Source organism: Balaenoptera musculus, chromosome X (assembly GCF_009873245.2).
Source record: "Balaenoptera musculus isolate JJ_BM4_2016_0621 chromosome X, mBalMus1.pri.v3, whole genome shotgun sequence".
NCBI lineage: Eukaryota > Metazoa > Chordata > Mammalia > Artiodactyla > Balaenopteridae > Balaenoptera > Balaenoptera musculus.
Genome location: NC_045806.1, coordinates 7171093 through 7191159, shown reverse-complemented (window position 1 = coordinate 7191159; position 20067 = coordinate 7171093). Strand labels below are relative to the sequence as shown.

At 49.8% G+C, this 20067-nt stretch overlaps 1 protein-coding gene across 11 annotated transcripts in view; it reads right to left on the bottom strand.

Annotated features, from left to right (window-relative positions):
• Positions 1-20067, bottom strand: part of WWC3 (WWC family member 3) — a 130929-nt gene that overhangs the window by 83403 nt on the left and 27459 nt on the right. For 8 of the 11 annotated variants that reach the window (XR_005018320.1, XM_036839691.1, XM_036839690.1 and 5 more), the window contains exons 2-3: positions 4261-4370; positions 410-613 (exon numbers count right to left, since the gene is read on the bottom strand). Coding sequence is in view for 9 of the 11 variants with exons in the window: in XM_036839691.1 (XP_036695586.1) it covers positions 410-613; positions 4261-4370 (314 nt within the window). In the remaining 2 variants the exon portion in view is untranslated. Of the gene's footprint in view, positions 1-409; positions 614-4260; positions 4371-5540; positions 5560-20067 lie in introns of those variants that run through there. The other 3 variants (XM_036839688.1, XM_036839687.1, XM_036839692.1) reach the window with 3 other exon arrangements.

Here is a 20067-nt window from a genome sequence, read left to right as displayed (position 1 = left end):
GTATGGACTTCCCAGGGATCACCCCAGACAAGCAGGAATAACGGCAGAGATCTCTGGGTGAAGCCCTTTTCCACGCTGACAAACAGAAGTCAGGAGGTTGTTCTGTGTCACTACCTGAAACGTGCTTGTTTATTTTCTCCCTTCCCCACCCTCACGGAAGCCTCTCCTTTCTTGGGCTCCCCCGTGTCGCAGTGCCTGGGCACAAGGTGGGCAGTTGATCAACATTTGCTGAAGTAGCGGTAGTGAATGACCATCGCATTCCAGCATGGAAGGCTGACTACCTAACAGTTTGCGATTAGAAAATTTAGGAAGCTGTCTTGCCCGACTCAAGCTCAGTGTCTGCAGAAAGCCTAGCAGAGAGACGGCTCTGGAAGCCACGCGTGTTAACCGCGGGGGACGGTCAACTCACAGCTGGTGTACGAGCGGCCGTCGTCCTCGCACATCTTGTGCAGCTGCTGGTATTCCTCCTGGGCCAGCTCGAAACGCTGCTGCTTAATCTGGTAGATTTCTTTCTTGGCATTGAGGGCCTCCTGGGCTACAATTAAATACTCCTTCAGCATCCGTTCCTGCTCCCGCCGCCACTGTTCTCTGGGATCCTCAATCTGGGTAAGCTCTGAAATTGGAAGGGTAAGAACATAGGGGACTTCAAAGTAAAATCTTTACGTTGACCAATAATCATGCAGTTAGGTGACTCGTCGATAAGAAAATTAATTAACTACCAGGAGGTACATTATGGAAGCGTCTATATAACGAACCTCCCAGAATGTGGATCACCTCCTATTTACACACCCACGCTTGGGACGGGAAGAAAGCTCTGTAGACATGCAATAGCTCCATGGAGGGGAAGACGGTACCAGGCAACTTTTCACACTCTAAGTAAATGTTGGTGGACATGAACCCAAAGGAGCTCATCCCTGTCCAACTAAGACACATGTCCAACCTTCCTCTCCCTGCCTTCTTCACGCCGGGCTGCTGTGGGCTCTGCTGTCCCCGTGACTGGCTCGCTCCCCTTCTCCCACCTCCCACGCCAGACGGCGTCCTTCTGCATTCTTCGTGGACTTCCCAGAAATCCCCCGTTTTCCGCTCTGGCTCTCTCACTCTACCAGCTCCCGTAGGGGGCTCACGCCCACCTCCGGCTCCAACCTCTCCCCTGAGCGCCCATCCTTTCTCTCCTCCTCCCTCCTAGAGGCACCTCCACCTGGACGGACGCAAAGTAATTCTGAGTCACTCGTCCAAAGCAGAACTCACTCTCACACAGCGCCCTTTCGCTACACAAACCAAAGCAAACCAAAGGAAGCCACGCTGACGAGCGCCTGCTTCTCCCGCCTGCCCCTCGGAGTAAGCGCCTTCATCTGGATCTACCCACTGAGCCAACCTGGGACTCGCCCTCAGAGAACTCCTGCTCCTTTCCCCACGCAGAATATTCCATGGGTCATCCAGAACTGGCAATTCCTGCCCCTGCGTATAATAGTGGCTGACGTACGCCTTCTCTCCTTCTCCCCTTAGTTCAATCAGACCCTCACGATCTCTCTCCAAAAACACGCAGGCTGCCTGCCTCGTCCCACCAAAAGCCATCCTCCGTGCGCTCACCAAAGTGACCTTCCCAACTCTGCCTCCGATTCTCTAACACGTGGCCTTTTTTAAAGCACAAGGTTGTACCTTGGCGTGATGAAATGTTCTGGAACTAGATAAAAGTGGTAGCTGGACAACACTGTGAATGCACCAAATGCCACTGAACTGCACACTTTTAAACGGTGAATTTTACGTTCTGTGCATCTCAATGGTTCTGTGCATCAAAATGGTTAAAAATGTAAATTTTAGGTCATCTTTGCCCCATACACACAAGAGCACCTGCTAGGATGTTTCAAGTAAGTCCTTCCTTTTTAAACTCCCTCCCAGCAACATCCCCTACCCCGCTTCACACTGCTACCCCAGGGCCCCTCCTAGAAAGCCTCTCTGGGCCTTAAAAGCTCCCATGGGGAAATAAGAACCAAAGACAACAAAAATCGGGGTCCTGACCTAGCCCGGGAGTCCAGATTCAGTGGGCTGAGGGGGCGCGGGCAGAGTCACAGCTGTTATAAGTGCCCGGATGTCTCTGACGTTGACTCAGCCACGAGACTCGCCCCGGCCGACAGGCATCGTTCGCACTCTGTCCAGTGCACCCGAGAGTCTTGGGAACCTTGAAGGTGATCCACGCAGGGCCCCTCTGGTCCCTCACCTCACCGTCAATCTGCACAGTTCCAACTTAATATTTGACTCCTCAGGTTCTGTGCCTTTAGAGAGCTTTAAAGCTGTGCTATCAAGAGTTAGATTCTCAGGAGCAAGTTTTCTGGAATGGGGTCTCTGGCCCATGTACAAATTGTTACAATAATAATCTTTTTTGTTCCTGGGGGGAAAAAAAAGAGTTGGGTTCCCTGAAGGTCTCAGAGGCAGGAGGTGGTATGACCCTGGAGCTGATGTCTTCAGCCACATCCCCCACGGTGCTGGGTCATCCGTTATACTCAAGGTGGCCGGAAGAAAGTCCGTGGTGATTATTCGGTTTTCGGGTTCATGGCCAAGTCTAGCGTGTCATGTCGAATCCTTAGGGTGCAGCCTGGGTCTCACTTTCCTGTGTCCCCAGGGCCTCAAGAGTGGCCAGCACACAGAGGTGCTCTGTGACACTTGCTGTGACTCAGCCAGCAGGAGAGCAAGGCACACCAGCGGCAAAGAAGGGGACACAGAGGGAGGAGCAAGCGGGGTTTACGAGAGACGAGCCAGAACGGGTCAGTCCTGGGCCTCGGCGGCAGGCAGGCGACTTCCAAAAAGGTTGTGTAAGGCGGATGCCTGTGCCGTTCAGCGCTGCCGCCCGGGCCCAGAGAGGCCCACAGCACGGGGAAGGTGGCCCAGAAGGCCAGACAGCCCGGCCGCACGCAGCCCAGGGGCACCGGGCCAGCCAGGCCAGAGGGAGGGCGGTGGACACACCCGCAAGCCCTCCTGCCACTGGTATAACCGCCGGGGAGGGCAGCAGGGCCAGGGCGGCACTCACCCCCCTGCCCAATCCCTGGGTAAGAGCCGCAGTCACGTGAAGGCTGAGTGTACGGATCGGAAACTCCCCTGCCCCAGGACCCAGCCAGGACGCCTCGCCATTCAGGGTTCCAAACGCTGAATTCCGGAGGCCGGCTGGCAAGTGACAATGCAGGAATCAGCCCTAGAGATACCAGCCCGGGTCGATCACACTAAGGGGACAGGAGGAGCCGTGGGACTGAGCGTGGAAGGAGCTTCGTCACTCACATGCTGGGCACCCCGCCCCCGGCCTCCCCCGCACTCAACAAACTGAAGGACAGAAAGCACACCGAGGGGAACTTCGTATCCCCAGCAGTAATGACAATGACAGAAACACTAGGCAGCTAGAACGAAAAGGGGGGAGTGAAGGAATGTGAATCTGAGAGAGAAATGGGTCCCCAGCTGGTCCTCGATGGAGGAAGGCTGAGGAGGCGGCAGAAAGCAAGGAGCGCGGGGCAGAGAAGGCCTGGAACCAAATGCTGCACGTGAAGCAGTGCGTCAGCTCGGCACCACTGACACTCCAGGTGGCTCAGCCTCTTCGGGGGGCCATCCTGGGCGCGGCACGAGGGTGAGCGGCGTCCCTGGCCTCCACCCCCCAGATGCCGGGAGCACCTCTCCCAGGCGTGACCATGAAAAATGCCCCAGACACGACCATGTGTCCCTGGGAGGCAAAACCGGCCCCAGATGAGAACCACTGCTCCCAACAATTCTACCAAGAAGGCTGGCATGGTCAAGGACCCGTTATTTTAGCTGTGGTCTTTACATCATTTTCTCCCTTCACAAAGCTCCAAAAGGTTTGGTATATTAAAGTTAAAATCAAAGCGATAAGACAAAATGAAGTTAAGGTAACCACTTGGGCATTTATTGTTCCAAGAACTTGTAAACTTCACTCTGCAAGAAACACCCTCCCCATTTTGAGAGAGATTTCTATTACTGAAACTGCCTGGGAAATTTATTCCTTCTATTAGGTATTCAAACTCTGCATTCCACATATTCCATGCAGGCCTGAGCAACACACAAGCCAGGTAGCTACACAACTGCTTCACTTTTTGAAGAACTCAGCTAATGAACACTGCCGATGACATTTATAAAAACCCAGTTTAATGCCGCATTGGAGAGTAACAATTGTTTCACTCTACAAAAAGAGTTCCTAGCATCCGTGGGATCAATGTGAAAAGTCATTCATATGTAACAACTCAAGTGTGGCACTCTACTTACTATTTATGTGGTCCATGTAATAAATTCCAATTTGTTTATCATATACAGTTTCCCATCCTAAAGGAAGTTCATCCCCAACACAATCGGCAAAGGTCAATGGCTTTGTTATCCTGCAAAATAAAATTATGAAAGCAAATTTGAAAGTGAGGTCAATTTCATGTAAGTTTGCTGAATCGACTCTAGAATTCAGTTTCAATACAAGATTATTATCTAATTGACTGCTTTTGCTCCAACTATTTGGTTGGAAAACTAACTCACTGGCTTTGCCTAAATCATCATCAGTAACAATATCAGTACACTCACAGTTAAAAGCATTACTATCTCACAGTGCTACTTTAAATACCAGCAAAAACAGATATTGACAGTTACAAAACAGGTAAAACAAGCATCTTCTTCCAAGCTGTATGTTTTAATGAGGTGATGACAATGGAATGTCGCTGTGCCACAACAACCGGAGAGCACCTATGTTCTCATTCCCTGACAAATGTTCCCCCCTCACAACTTTCAGTTTCTGTACATTACAGCTTCAATGTATCTAAAATGTATTTGTAAGTTTCATCTACCAGTGGTCATAAGTGAAGGAGTTAAATGTTAACCACTGACCAAAGGCAAAAAGCCAAACAAGCATGGTGACAATACAAGGAGATGCCTACTAAATACTGCCTGTATTCTTTACACAGTAGGAATCAGAAACTGCAAAGGATCCTCTTTGTTTTCTGGAGAAAAACAACAAAAGCACATTGTCTACAGACATTTCTCCTTGAAGTAAATCTGATCAAGGAAAGCTTGGCTTGACACAGATAGATAAAGGAAAGGTTTTCCAGATGGGTTTAAGTAGAACCTCCCCCGCCCCTATACCCCATGATCACGTTGATTGACAAGACAGCTGTGGCATGAAACAAGCCGCCCCTATAACCGTCTGAGCCCAGGCAGCTATCTATTCAGTTGCCTCTATAAATGCACACTGACTGGTATGCATGGGAATCCGATAACCTAAATTTCACTACCTCAGTCTTCCCACATCTCTGTTCCAGCCTCTGGCCCCAGGAAAGTGAGACACCACAACCAACGCCAAGCCCCACAAGACCAGTATGAATTCTGAACATGTTATTTCCCCAAACTGGTTCGACAACAAAGCTGTCTCTCCCAGTAGCTTTTAGAAATTGATAAACACTATCAGAATGGCACTGATTGAACTCATCCTCGTTTTAAACATAATGGTTTTAAGAAGTCAGAGTCAATATCAAAACAGAAATACATATACAGAAGGTAAAACACACCATGCAAATCCTCTCAAATACGATGTGCTCCAAACGCCAGGACATCACAAGATGAGCCGACTGCACAGCGTCGGTCCCAGCCCCAAACACCAGCGTCCGCAGCACGGTTCCTTTACAGGTCACGAATGCTGTGGTGGCGGCGTGGTTCCAAGTCAAACAGCTAACGGCAGGCTGCTGTGCGCGACTCAAGTCCTGAATGGGACCAAGCCACAACAAATGCTACCTGAAGATAAACTGAGTCCCGAGCACAACTCTGCTATTCTAGATTCACGTATGAGCCTAGAGAAAGATGCCCAAGCACAGGCACATTCTAAGCATCTTGACATACATGATCTCACTTACTAGACAAATATAGGTGGGAAGGGCTTCCCTGGTGGCGCAGTGGTTAGGAATCCGCCTGCCAATGCAGGGGACACGGGTTCGAGCCCTAGTCCGGGAAGATCCCACATGCCGCAGAGCTACTAGGCTCGTGAGCCACAACTACTGAGCCTGCGCACCTAGAGCCCGTGCTCCACAACAAGAGAAGCCACCGCAATGAGAAGTCTATGCACCGCAATGAAGCGTAGCCCCCGCTCACCACAACTAGAGAAAGCCCGTGTGCAGCAATGAAGACCCAACGCAGCTAAAAATAAAATAAATTAATTAAAAATATGTATATAGGGCTTCCCTGGTGGCGCAGTGGTTTAGAGTCCGCCTGCCAATGCAGGGGACACGGGTTCGAGCCCTGGTCTGGGAGGATCCCACATGCCGCGGAGCAAGTGGGCCCGTGAGCCACAACTACTGAGCCTGTGCGTCTGGAGCCTGTGCTCCGCAACAGGAGAGGCCGCGATAGTGAGAGGCCCGCGCACCGCGATGAAGAGTGGCCCCCGCTTGCCACAACTAGAGAAAGCCCTCACGCAGAAGCGAAGACCCAACACAGCCAAAAATTAATAATAAATTAATTAATTTTAAAAAATGTACTTAAAAAAAAAATTTTTTTTTTAAATGTATATATATATGTGGGAAGCCTGACCTTCTAGCGCTGCTGAGCCCAATTCATTTACTTTACAACTCACAACTGTTATAAAACTATTGCAAGTTCATAGTTTTCAATTTTCTATCCAATAAACAACGCAAGTAAGTAAAGTAACACTTCCATACTCTTTCTTCTAAAAATAAACTGACACATCTACCATTCTGGTAAATTTTACTTTGGCCCGATATAGAATCCGTATGTCTCTGATTCCACTTCTCTAAGCAGAGCATGGACTTCGCATGATCACCCACAGAATCAGTACTTCGAAGCAAGCAGATGAGGAGTCACGCCTCCCGGAGTCCAGCTCGCACCACGAGCAAGGAGAAGTTATCAAGTCCTTGCTGTTGATCTCCTCTGTCCACAGGGCTCACGCTTGGAGACCATCTACTCACTTGACAGCAGTTCGAACAGGCTCAGTGAAGAAGTTTTCCAGCTCCCAAAAGACAGAAGTGGTAAACTAGAAGGCAAGGACGGGCCCTGGGCAGGAAGAAGGCAGCAAAGGACGCAGCTGACAGCAGGGAGAGACCCCACCCCCTGGCTTCAGCCATGACACCGCGAAACATCTATGCTGCGCTTCTGCTTCAGCCACCTATTTATCAGGATGACACACCCTCCAGACTTCCAGGTAGCTGTCACTTCATTGTGTGCAGACAAACTTTGGCATGATCTTCAGTAAGAGCATCGAGGACGTCTAAGTCTACTGTCCTGTCACCCACAGGCACGCCAGCCCAGGCTCCTGAGTTCTCATCTCCCCAGAAACTTGATGCTAGATTTTTCCCACCAACTCCTTCCCACGGCCACCACACACAGACCCCGGGGTGTTTTCGTTTCTATTACACAAAGTTTAGGAAATACACCTAAATAGGAGAGAAATGTCCATGCACACCACCACTCAAAAACAACCATTATTCCTATTTTGATGTGTCTTCCTCCATCTTTTTTCTATATGTTCTCTTTATTCGTCTTCTTCTGACATAGTCATGATCATACAGTATACACAATCTTCTCCCCTGCCTTTTCCACTTAACTTTGTAACATGTTTACTTATTAATTCATACCTTGAATCTCTCCAAAAATTACTCAAGATGGCCTAACACGACAGCCTAAGTATTCTGTCCCCGCTTGTTATAAATTATTTGTAAACATCACCTGGAACAACTGAATAGATAAAGCTCCTTGAGAACAATTACCCTGTCTCAGCTGCCTTTGAACCCCCAGCACCCGGTCTAAGAATAAAAAACTTGCATTTTTACAAACAGTTCGTTAAGGGGATTAATATGTTTTACCTAAGCACTCTCCTACTATTGATAGCTACACTATTTCCTAATTTCCACTAGTGTAAATATTCATGAGAGCTGCTTTGGAAAACAGTTCAGCAATTTCTCAAATATATAGTTAAACACAGAGTTTCCATATGGGTCCGTAACTCTACACCTAGGTGTGTACCTAAGAGAAACGAAAACATATGTCCACACAAAAGAATGTCCACAGCAGCATTACTCGCCATAGCCAAAACGTGAAAACAACTAAGGGCCGTCAACTGATGAATGGACAAATAAAACGCGGTCTATCCATACGACGGAATATTATTCAGCCATAAAAAAAGAATGACGTACTGGCACACGCTACAGTATGGATGGACCTTGAAGTCACTGTGCTGGGTGACAGAAGCCAGACACAGCGGCTACGTGCTGTATGCATCCATGTACAAGAAATGTCCAGACCAGGCAAATTCACAGAGACAGAGGGTAGATCAGCGGTTGTCAGGGGCTGGAGATAAAGAGAGAATGGGGAGTGATTGCTAAGGGGTTAGGCTTCCTTTAGGGGGTGATAAAAATGTTCTGGAATTAGATAGTGGATGATGGTTGCACAACTTTGTGATTATACTAAAAACTAGTAAGCAGCATGCTTTAAATGGTGACTTTTATGGTATATGTGAATTACATCTCAATTTAAAAAACTATGACGAAAGGAACATCTCTGTGCATATAGCTCGTAATCTGTATTTACAATTATTTTCTTTGAAAGATTCCCATAAGTAAATTGACGGGGTTGAAGGATATGAAGGTCTTTTCTCCTTATTGTGAACTCAACGTACAAAATTCATACAGTAAAGTATAAAGCATAGGAAATAAAATCACCTATAATCCAGAAGCCCTGGATTCATGGTTTAGCTTATTTTCCTACAATTTTCCACAGCTGATATCATACTAGATACAATTTCACACACTAATTTTTTTCATTTGTGTATTTCCTCATGTCCTTTAAGTCTCTGTCACCATCGCTTTCTATCACTTTAGAGCCTTCCGTCATATGCAGTAAACCATAACTTTTTTACCAGGCACCTCAAGTCATCTATTTAGGTACGTTCCAATTTTCTGCTCTTTCTTGTAAATGACGGACACGAGCTCACAGCAAACACCTGATGTGTATACTGCCAAGGTGCCTTAGCATCAGCACACACTCCTACCAGTGACGTGAGAGACAGCCTTTCTCATCACCCTCTGGGGATATCTTGAATGCATTTGTTCAAGGGCTCGGGACAAATCTGGATGGCACGAGCGGGCTTCACTTTCAAACAACAAGCAGGTAGGGAGTGCAGCGTAAGCTCCCCGGCATTTTCAGGCTGTGGGGGAAGGGTGCGATGAGCTGAGAAGCCGGGCACCAGTGTCCTCCCGCAGCAAAGTCCGCTCTGCAGTGGGACGTGAAGGCCCCCACGTGGCCAGTTCTCACCGGTCTCCTCCTATCTGAGCAACACCAACCCGGAGCTGCCAGCTCTCCCTGCCCGCAACCGCCCCGCACAGATCTTCCCACCGTAGATTCCCCGCTTCACAAACGGCTCTTCTTGGCCTCAGCAGAGGACATGAATATGGTTTGCTGGCCGTTCTTACCAGAATTGGTCCACAAGAAGGGAGAGAATGCTGGAGGACACAGACACGGGCTTCTTTTTGTTCCCTTTTGCCTGCTGCATCCTGCGGGGCTCTTTAAGAAGTGGCACTGGGCCATCTCAGCCAGTACCAGTTCCCAGAGAGCCATTTACTTCCATGAGACCTTGCATGAGTCATTCCTTCTCTCTCTGGGCCTGCCTCAGTTTCCTAATCTTTAAAATGGGGGTGGGGACTTCCCTGGTGGTCCAGTGGCTAAGACTCCGCGCTCCCAATGCAGGGGGCCCAGGTTCGATCCCTGGTCAGGGAACTAGATCCCACATGCATGCCACAACTAAAGATCCCGCACGCCGCAACTAAGACCCGGTGCAGCCAAATAAATAAATAAACATTTAAAAAAAAAAATGGGGGTGATCCGACCAACCTCACGGGGTCATGCTGGCTGGGTGCAGCCTCTTTAGTTACAGCATGGAGACCAGTTCCATCCACTCCCCTTCCTGCTTCCCCCTCAACCTGCAACAGACTTGCTTCAGACCCTATTAGTTTCCTTATGCTGCTGTGACAAATTGCCACAAACTTGGTGGCATTAAACAACACATTTGTCATCTTACAGCTCCGGAGGTCAGAAGTCCGATTGATTTCACTGAACTAAAACCAGTGTCCGTAATAGACTACTGGCATCCGCGGCGGCTTCTTGCATCCTCAAAGCCAGCCACGGCCGGTAGAGCCTTTCTCAGGATGCCATCTCTCTGGTTCTCCCTCTTCCACTCAGAAAGACCCTTGAGATTACACTGGGCCCACCCAGATCATCCAGGATCACCTCCCCGTTGCAAGATCCTTTATTTAGTCACATCTGCAAAGTCCCTTTTGCCATGGAAGGTAACATATTCACAGGTTCCAGGGAGTAGGACGTGGACACCTGGGGAGGCCGTCACTCTGCCGAGCAGACAGCCACCGAGAGGCTGCAGGGCTGAGAGCGGGTGGAGCCGGCGGCAGTGGCCCGGTGCCTCAGAACCCATGTCCTCCCTCCCGGCCACGCTCAGGGGGCTGGAATATCTGACACTGACTACCCTGAACTGCAGAAAAGTAAACGTGGGCAGCAGAAGGCGAGAGCAGAGAGAAGAGAGCAAAGTATGAGCACTGATTCTTTTTATTCAATCCATGAAGGCAAATGAATTTATTTGAATGATACACAATCTTTCTAATGGTGAGACTTTTTTTTTAATTGAGGTAACACTGGCTTATAACACTACGTTTCCTGTGTACAACGTATTTCGACTTCTGCATACACTACGGCGTGCTCACCACCAAAAATTTAGTTTCCATCCGTCACCATACAGTTGACATCCTTTGATTTAGCCCTTCCCCCCACACCCTCCCCCTCTGGTAACCAGTACTCTGTTCTCTGTGTCTACGTGTAAACACTGGTTCTGAACACATTTTCTTTATCAAAAGGAGGCCAGGGTAATCCTATGGTGCCTGTACTATACTTTCCAGTCTCCTGGAACAAGATAATCTCTATATTTCCCATTCACGCTTATTTTTAATATGCAATTCAGAGAGGATACTATTCATCTCAATTTCATTCCAAACTAATCCTCAAGAAATTATGATGACTCCCTCACCTTTTCTGACACACCTGGTTCACAGCGAGTTTCAGAGCCCGCCAGAACACGGACCCCAGGCTGTTTGTGGTTATTTACGTGGTGAATTAGACCCTGTTTGCTGCGCTAGTGCTTCTCCAACTTCAATGGTGTAACACTGACACCCAAGAGCTGGGTTCTCACTTAGCAGTGAGTGGGTCCCTGAACTCCCTGAAATTACACAAAAACAGCAAGGTTAAAACAGCAACGAATACACCACAAGCCTGCCACATTAGTCCTGAAAAGTCACTCAAATAATCACATTTATTATTTATAGAACACGCATATACTTGATTTGGCAATTGTCATCTAGTCTCAATTCTAGAATTTAGGGTAAAGAGTAATCACACCTAGAACTCAATCTAAACATTGCCATTGACATTTCAGTGTATTACTGTAGCATGAGTGACCGATTTTAGTGTTGAGTCTTAGAATTGTTCTTGAATTACATTTGTGGTTTCCGTGTGAAAAGACTGTCTTCTTAGGAATTTTTTTTTTAATTACATATTATCAGTCTGGGGGCTTCCCTGGTGATGCAGTGGTTAAGAATCCGCCTGCCAATGCAGGGGACACGGGTTTGAGCCCTGGTCCGGGAAGATCCCACATGCCGCAGAGCAACTAAGCCCGTGCGCCGTAACTACTGAGCCTGCGCTCTAGAGCCCGCGAGCCACAACTACTGAAGCCCGTACGCCTAGAGCCCAAGCTCCGCAACAAGAGAAGCCACCACAATGAGAAGTCCGCGTACTTATCACTTTGTAATAAGTGACAGCACTTATCACTCTGTAATCATTATTTGATATGGTTGCCTCCCCTATTGGTCTGTGAGTTCCTTGAGAAAAAGGATGCTGTTTCTCTAATTCATCTTTTTAGAGAGCCAGAGCCCTCACATACAACAGGCCTTCATTAAACTGTTTGATAAACTAATCAGGCCAATTTCAGAAACTTATACCATATAAAAACCACAACGGAGCCAATTAGTAGTCAAGGAACAACTGGAAGAGGGCAGACTAGAATTTGACTGAGCTTTCAAAGCCTAAATTGTAAGAAAAACAGGGCTCAGGAGGCCAAGGTGCTACGGGATCATCCCTCCCTCGAACAGCTCTCCTTAGGCAGATACATCCTAGCAAGCGAGAAAGGTGGTTCACAGAGCGTGATGAAATGTCCCTGAAGACCTCCCACATCCTCTGTTCTGATCCTCTACCGACCAAGCCCACTTTTCATCTGCACTATGGTTTCCTGAGGGTGGGCCTTTCCACCAGGAAGGCAGAGACCAGGGTGGACAGGGGCGAGACCCTGGCAAGATGTTCTTTCCTCCAGCAAAGAATAAAGTGTCCAAAGGTAAACCAATCTAGGAGGTATTTTGGATGACCAGCAAACTTCCTGGGGGCTCCACCTCACCAGCGATTCTACCGGTTCTCACACGGGTTCAGACACTGGTGAACCGAAGTCACAACACCTGACAAAGACCACGAGCTGGTGACTGAATAAGTGTAAAGTCCTACAGTGTATGTTTTGTTGAATCATGCTGACAATGGACAGACACTGCAACAACTTGTAAAAACGTCATGGGAGGAAAAACTTGCAACTGAGGCAACTATACTTTAAGCACTTACTAGTGAGGAGGAGCCTGGGCAAATGACTGTCTGGCTGTGCCTCAGTTTTCTCATCTTTACTATGGGGTGGTGGGGCTGAAAGGCTGTAACCAATATCAAGGTTTTGGGGACTTATTACATACTCCATAAACATGCATTTTCCTTCCATGCTACTTTTTCCTCTAAAAACTGGGGGAATGTCAGTATTATTCTGATGTAGCAGTAAAATACTGCACGAGTGGAACACAGTTTAAAAGCCTGGGATTGAGATGCTAGAATGCAGGGCTGAGCAAGCTGCCCACAGGCCAAGATGCAAGTCTACCACCCAAAGGAAACCACAGCCAGAGGGGCACCCGATCGCAGTCACCTGCCTGAGCACCTCATCCAGGACGGTCTTCCACCTTGAAAATGACACAAAAAGAATTTTTCATCAAGCCCATCAAGTGCACAATCCTGAGATAAGTGAACACACTTTGTTCACCTCAAATATAGGCTCTAATGATACAACTTAGACTAAAATAAAAACAAACTTCAGCCCAGTTAGTAAAAAGAATTCTCTAGGGCAGTGCTGTCCAATAGAAATATTTGCAGTGAGGACCACATACTTAACTTAAAAATTTCTAGGGCTTCCCTGGTGGCGCAGTGGTTGAGAATCCGCCTGCCAATCCAGGGGACACGGGTTCGAGCCCTGTTCCGGGAAGATCCCACATGCCGCGGAGCAACTAAGCCCGTGCACCACAACTACTGAGCCTGCGCTCTAGAGCCCGCGAGCCACAACTACTGAGCCCACGTGCCACAACTACTGAAGCCTGCACCCTAGAGCCCGTGCTCTGCAACAAGAGAAGCCACCGCAATGAGAGAAGCCCGCACTCCGCAACGAAGAGTAGCCCCTGCTCATGGCAACTAAAAAAAGAAAGCCGGCGTGCAGCAACGAAGACCCAACGCGGCCAAAACTTAATTAATTAATTAAAAAAAAATTTCCAGTAGCCACATTTAAAAGGGTAAAAATAAGCAGGTGAGATTATTTTAATAATATTTTCTATTTAACACAGTGCATCCAAACTACTATCAACTTGACATGTAATGATTATAAAAATTATAAATGAGATATTTGACATCCTTTTTCGGTATGAAGTCTCTGAAAGCCGGTGTGTGTTTTACGCTGCGAGCATATCTCAAGCGCCCAGTTGCCCATCTGGCTGTGGCTACCGCGCTGGACAGCACAGCTCCGGGACCTCACCTCGTTCTCTGACAGTCTGATTCTACGAAGGACCACGGCAAAGTCCACTGGCTGAGGCTGAGACCGCTTAAGAAACATCCAGCCTGAGACACCGCCTTCTACAAGCCCCTGGTGGGGATCTGGAAAGAGTCAGGTTTCTAAGACCACAAAACAGCCCGCAGGGAACTGTTTGCCTTCCCTCCGCCCCTGGCTGCCCATCCGCCTTCCCAGCAAGCCCCGCGGGAACAGCTATTCCCAAACTTGGAGCTTTCTTTCCCTTTCCCATGCTTCCCTCCCGCCCCCTTCCTGTTCAAATCCTGATGCGTCTTCCCAGATTTGGCCCAGATTCCTCCTGTCCAGACCCAGCCCACCCCAGCAGGAAGTAGGCTGTCCTTTCTTGGGCCAGCCTCAGCACTTTCTCTCTCCTCCTGGGACAGTTATTAAAACTCTAAGCAGAACGTGGTTATTTGTTCACATCGCATCTCCCGTAGCATTTGCTCCTTCCGGGCAAGAATGGCACCTCCTCCCGCTCTGACCTGCCCCCACAGAGCTCCAGGGCGCACCCCAGTAGGTGCTCAGCTGCACACACAGGGTGAGTCACAGACACGACCCGATTAAGGGCGAATGGAGCCTGCCACCAAATACGTGTCTACGGCAGTTCTAGAGCTGCTCTCACACGTCTCTGCCTCGACAGAATATGCTCGTGAGCAGGTGTGCAGGTCTGAGGCTTGAGAGACTGCATCCAAGAAAGTGGGCTGCTGCGTGACGGATGCATCGCTTCCTCTTCGGGGACGGGAGGAACAGGTGCTCGAGATCTGTTTACCAGCGCCATAGGAAAGGCCGGCTTGTCGCATTACGAATGGCATCCTGGATGCACAGCGCTAAGGAAGGAGAGCCAGTGCAGGCTGGAGGGCCCTCGCAAGGAGACCCAGAGTCAGCTCTGGGCCTCCCAATACTCCGCAGCTGCCCTCCAAGCCCCCGCGCCCACCCAAGCATGCACAGACCAGCCCTCAGAACCTAGCCCCCTCCCGATGGACCCCAACGGCTCCTCCTCCCTGGTCTCCCGACCAGGCCGACTGGCCACCAGGGAGAACCCCAGCCAATGCGGTTCTCAGCAGGGGTGGGTGGAGAAACGGCAACTCCCAGGAGAGTCTGACTTCTGGAACCCGCCTTTTACAAAGACGAACCAGAAAAGCAGGCATTCCAAAATACACAGGCAGAAAGCAGATCAGCAGATCAGTGGCTGTCAGGGACCAGAGTGGGAAAGTGGGGGATGGGAGGTGGAAATGTTCTAAAACCGAACATTGTGGTGATGGTCGTCCAGCTGTATACAGTTACTAAAACTCATTGAACTACACTAAAATGGTGAATTTTGTGGGATGTAAATTACACCTTACTAAAAGCTGTGTTAAAAAAAATGCACACACGCATTGAGATTCCTAATAAGTACTTCATTTACAGTAGGAAGAAACAATGTCAGGACTCCAAGTCATATGAAACACTGGGGAGAAGAAAACAAAATCCAAGGACGTAAGGTGACTGTCATCTCACTCACGTTAAACTGTTAAACACACATCTGGCGATTCTGCTCCACAAATTCTAAGTCATGGCTGATCAATGTCCCGGACGTCTTCCAAATAGCTGGACACATATTGAAACATTCTCTAAACCATCATTCCCAACCCTCTGCGTTCATCTGTCACATTACTCTACGTCACGCTCTCATGCTACAGCCACAGCCCATTAGTGGGCGGTGAAATTGATTGAGTAGGTCCCAATCAGTGGTTTGGTTTAAAAAGAAAATACTGGAGCACATCACACCTCACAAGGGTAGGACGTGCATCCTACGTCACGACACCTCTTTCCACTGCACATGTGATACAGAATGGTCCCCGCTTTCCGGAGCAGCACTTGGCACGGCACCGCCCCAGGGTGTACCTGTAGGTAGCTGCGTCTAGTCACCCAGGACCACCGTGCTTCCTGCACAGGGCCGCCGCCTACCGCCTGTAGGCTTTGCAGACACCGCTGAAAGTGTGCAGTCACAGCCGCCAGCCGCCAGGGCAAAGCCCGCACTGTGCGCAGAGGGACGGGAGAAACTTCTTTAATCATCATGACAATTTTAAAAAGGTGGGTCCCTCATAACCACTCCCACTTTACCTAAGGAGGAAACTGAGTTCAGGGACGGGCACCTAAGAAGCGGCAAGACCAGAGGGGAAAAGCCTGCTCGGGTCACCAGCGGCTCTCTGCACTCCCATCGAGCTCGGAGGAGGGATTCCAGGCAAAAATGAAAGGGTTCCTGCCACCATCCCTGAGGAAAAGAGTGGAAATAAAGATGCTGTATTACTGCTATAAGAATACTCATATACGTACCATATTCCGCTTTTAAATAATTTTTATCCTCCTTACTCTCCTGACAAATTGCTAATGATGATTACTCAGAGGAGACTACAGTTTGGGAAGTTACTGACCATCTTCTTATTTTTAATATGGCCAAAACAATAGAAGAGGGACTTAAAATACTCCTTTAAGAATAAAATACAGTGTTATAAAAATTTGGTTCTTAACTTACTACTGAATACCACAGACAGGAAGGGATATTTAAAAATTAAAAGGGGAGGTTTTAAGGAAGGATTTGGGGAAAAAAAAAAAAGAAATAGTAACAATTGACGGAAGAAGAAAGTTCAACTGAAATAGGAGAGGAAAACCCCACTGGCCAAGGAGAGCAAAGAGGCCCAACAATAACATTCTTTAGAAATGGCATCACAGGGGGAGGCGACCCGGAACAGTCTGGCCATCCTTTCAGCCAAGCGGCACACAGGCATACAGCGGCAGAGACGGCACAGAACTCTGGGCTCTGTGATCTCAATTTCAGCTTTGCAAATACTGCCGAGGTCGAGCTCTCCCCTGAGTACTGCTCCCAGCTGCAGAAGTCCTGTGCCAGGCTTCTAAGAGTAAGAGCTAAAGGATTTCATCACCCGCCCTTTTTTGTGTTAATTACCTCCCCCCACCAAAAAAACCCAGACACACACACAACTTTTTAGCAGCCACTTAATCTGTTTTCTTTGGGGCATGAGAATTCCATTCTTTACAGATGCCTCTTTGCATATATCGCCATCTGAATCCATGAACAAAAGCAGAGGGGAAAATACCTGAACATCTAAGACATTCAGACACCCATCAAGCTCTGATGAAGAAACATGTGCCAGGAAAGGATGCAGGGAATGGCAAGTGCTCGCGGTCCTTTTAGGTCTTGGATCTCTCTGGGAATCTGAGATAAGCCATCGATCTCCTCCCTAGAAAAACATGTTTACACATATACCCAAAATGCTGCCCTCATATATACACGAAATGCTGCCTGTCCGGGAAGTCCAGTTTCGGGAACCCTGTTCCCCAAGCTCCCTGCCCAGGGCAAGAGGCACCAGGGAGAGAGCACACACAGCCCCTGGAGGAAGGACCGGTTTCACTGGCGGTGGGTTCAAGGCCCAAGAGAGAGGAGCACCAAGGCCGCTTCTGACCTGCCCAGGGAGGACAGGGGACCTGCCCAGGCCTCACGCAGGGGGGGTGAGAACAGGTGAGGCGAAAGGAAGCCTCTCCCCCCCCCCGCGCCCCCTGAAGGCACGGGCCGGCCTGACAAAGGGCAAGGCTGCAGTTTGCAGGCGGCAGGGAGGCCTGCGGAATGGAGGCGGGCGCGCGGGCATCAGATCTGTTTCGGAGGAAGGTCCCTCGGGCTACAGAGAAAGTGGACAGCAGGACGGGGTAGCAGAGGCTGGGCAGGAAAGGTCGAGGCCCGAGGAGCGCTGGGCCTCAGTGACGGGGGCAGGTCCTTGAGTCACAGTGAAGCCACTCACCAGGCCCATGCTGATGGCGAGGGGACACCTGGGCTGAACGCTCTGGGAAGGGTAACAGGAGTAACCACTTCTGCCGTTTCCGGGACCCTGCTGGGTTCCCTTCTATGTGACATCAGGAAGGCGGTGAGCTTAAGGTCTTGGGGGGCACCTCTGCACTCACGTGGGCCCGCCCGACGGGAAACTCATTCTCACTGTAAAGGCTCTACAACGCAGGGCTCCCCTGAGACTGTCCAAGGAGGCAGGACGGGTCATCGCTGCCTCTGCGGCAGCCTCCCTACCGGGCCAGCTCGGGCGGGGACCACAGGCACGAGCGAGGCAGGCTGGGTGTTACTGGCTCGAGTGAGGATGTCCCGTAACGTAGGAAGCTGCCCTCCAAACTGCAGGCACTGGAGCAGGGACTCTGTCATTTTGCTCAATATCAAGTCATAAGAATTGTTTAAAAACTCCTCAGAGCGGAACTGTGGGTAACAATACTTGGGCAGCCTCCTGAAGTGGCTTAAGAGTGAGCTCCAAACTCTCCTGCAGAACTGAAAAGAAGCCAGGTTCCCACCTGGAGGAGCTGAGTAAATACACTGCGTGACAACAGTGACTCGAAATTTCCCACCGCGTGGCCACAAGTCGGAGCGGTCAGCATCCGCACGCCAGCGCCAGGGCTCCTTCCTCGCATGCCCCCGCCACTCTGGCTAAACATTCTGGACCCTAAAGCCTCTAGAAGGCCATTAACATCCATACCGAGCCTCTCAAGTGCCCTCACTGAAACGTACGTGCAGGCCCCCAGGCCGGCCGCGGGCTGGGCTCCAGCTCATTCCCTCAGAACCCACGCTCCAGCCCTCTCCCGAGGTTCCTCCCACCACCAGGAAGCCCGTGGGACCGTCCCCTCAGCCCTGCTGACAGGGACACCGACAGCTGCTGCACGCGCCCCCCTGGAGCCCTGGCCGGGGGAGCAGGGGTCGTCGGGCTGGGCTGGACCGCTGGCTGCTGTGTCCAAAATGGAAAGCAACACCTAGAACAAGTAACCTGCGATTTTTCTGAAATACATCTCTTCTGTCAAACTTGTCGGTGCACATCCCCAAGACCAAGCCACCAGCACTCGGCACCTGAGCCCACCTGGGTAGAGCTCAGAACTGTCACCAAAGAGCGCTGTTAAGGTAAACGGGACTGGCCCCTCGATCGCTGGAACACTGCTCCCCTCATGTGCCTGGGGTCTGCTTCATGATGGCAGAGGGGACACAAGTGAAGGAAGGAGTTCTCCCCAGGACCAGAAACCAAGGAAGACTAAAGGGCTCTGCCTGGCCGGCTTTGGGACATCATGGCCCAGCAATCCAATCGCAGAGAATGACCTGCAATGACGCAGGCCTTCTGTCTTTGTTATCCTTCCCCAAACCAGCCCAGTGCTCTCAATCCTGAAGTGACCTTGACTCATCTCACTCCAAGCGTCCACAGCCCCCTTTCCCTGCAGAGACTACCTCACCGCAAGCCCAGGCAATCCTGCTCCCAAGACTCTGCTCTGAATCTTCATCGAAGGGGCAAGTGTCTTCAGATGCCCCAACTAGTCTGTGCACATCATGAAGTCAAGGATCCTAGAGGTCTTGCCTCCCCAGTACCTGGCACAGACCCTGACCCTACAGCAGGAGTGCACTGTGCTCAGATGGATGGAAGGAGGGATGGAGTGATAGGGAGAGCCGGAAGGATGGAGGGAAGAATGACAGAGAGAAGGATGGATGGAGGAAGGGATGCATGGACTGAAGGATGGACAAAGGGATCGATGAAGGGATGGATAGACGGATAAACAGTTGGATCAGTAGATGGGTCAATGGAAGGAAGGAAGGAAGGGAGGGAGGGAGGGAGGGAGGGAGAAGGGAGGGAGGAGGGAGGGGGGAGAGAAGATATACAGAGGGATGGATGGATGAAGGATGAACAGAAGAATGGAGGGATGGACAGATGGACAGAGGGATGGATGAAGGATGGACAGAAGGATGGAGGGCGAAAGGGAGGGATAAAGAGGTGAAGAATTCATCTATATAGGCCAGTGGGGAAGAAACTTCTAGAAAAGTAGGAAGCAAACAGATTGAGTTATGGGAAAACTCCATCCTCCTGTCGGGTCTCTCCTGCAAGTCAGAATTCCCAAATCAGGCCCCTTAGGATTTACAGGCAAACACATTCCAGGCAGGCTTAGGGGGCCAGAGGGCAGCCCAGTTCCTTCATATCTCAATTAGGCTTTACTTCCTTAGATTGCTTTCCTAACTAACTGGGATGCTGGAAGGTAACAAAAGAAGGAGCTGAACTCAACAGTAACCAAACACCAACCAAGGAGAAGGCACCTCA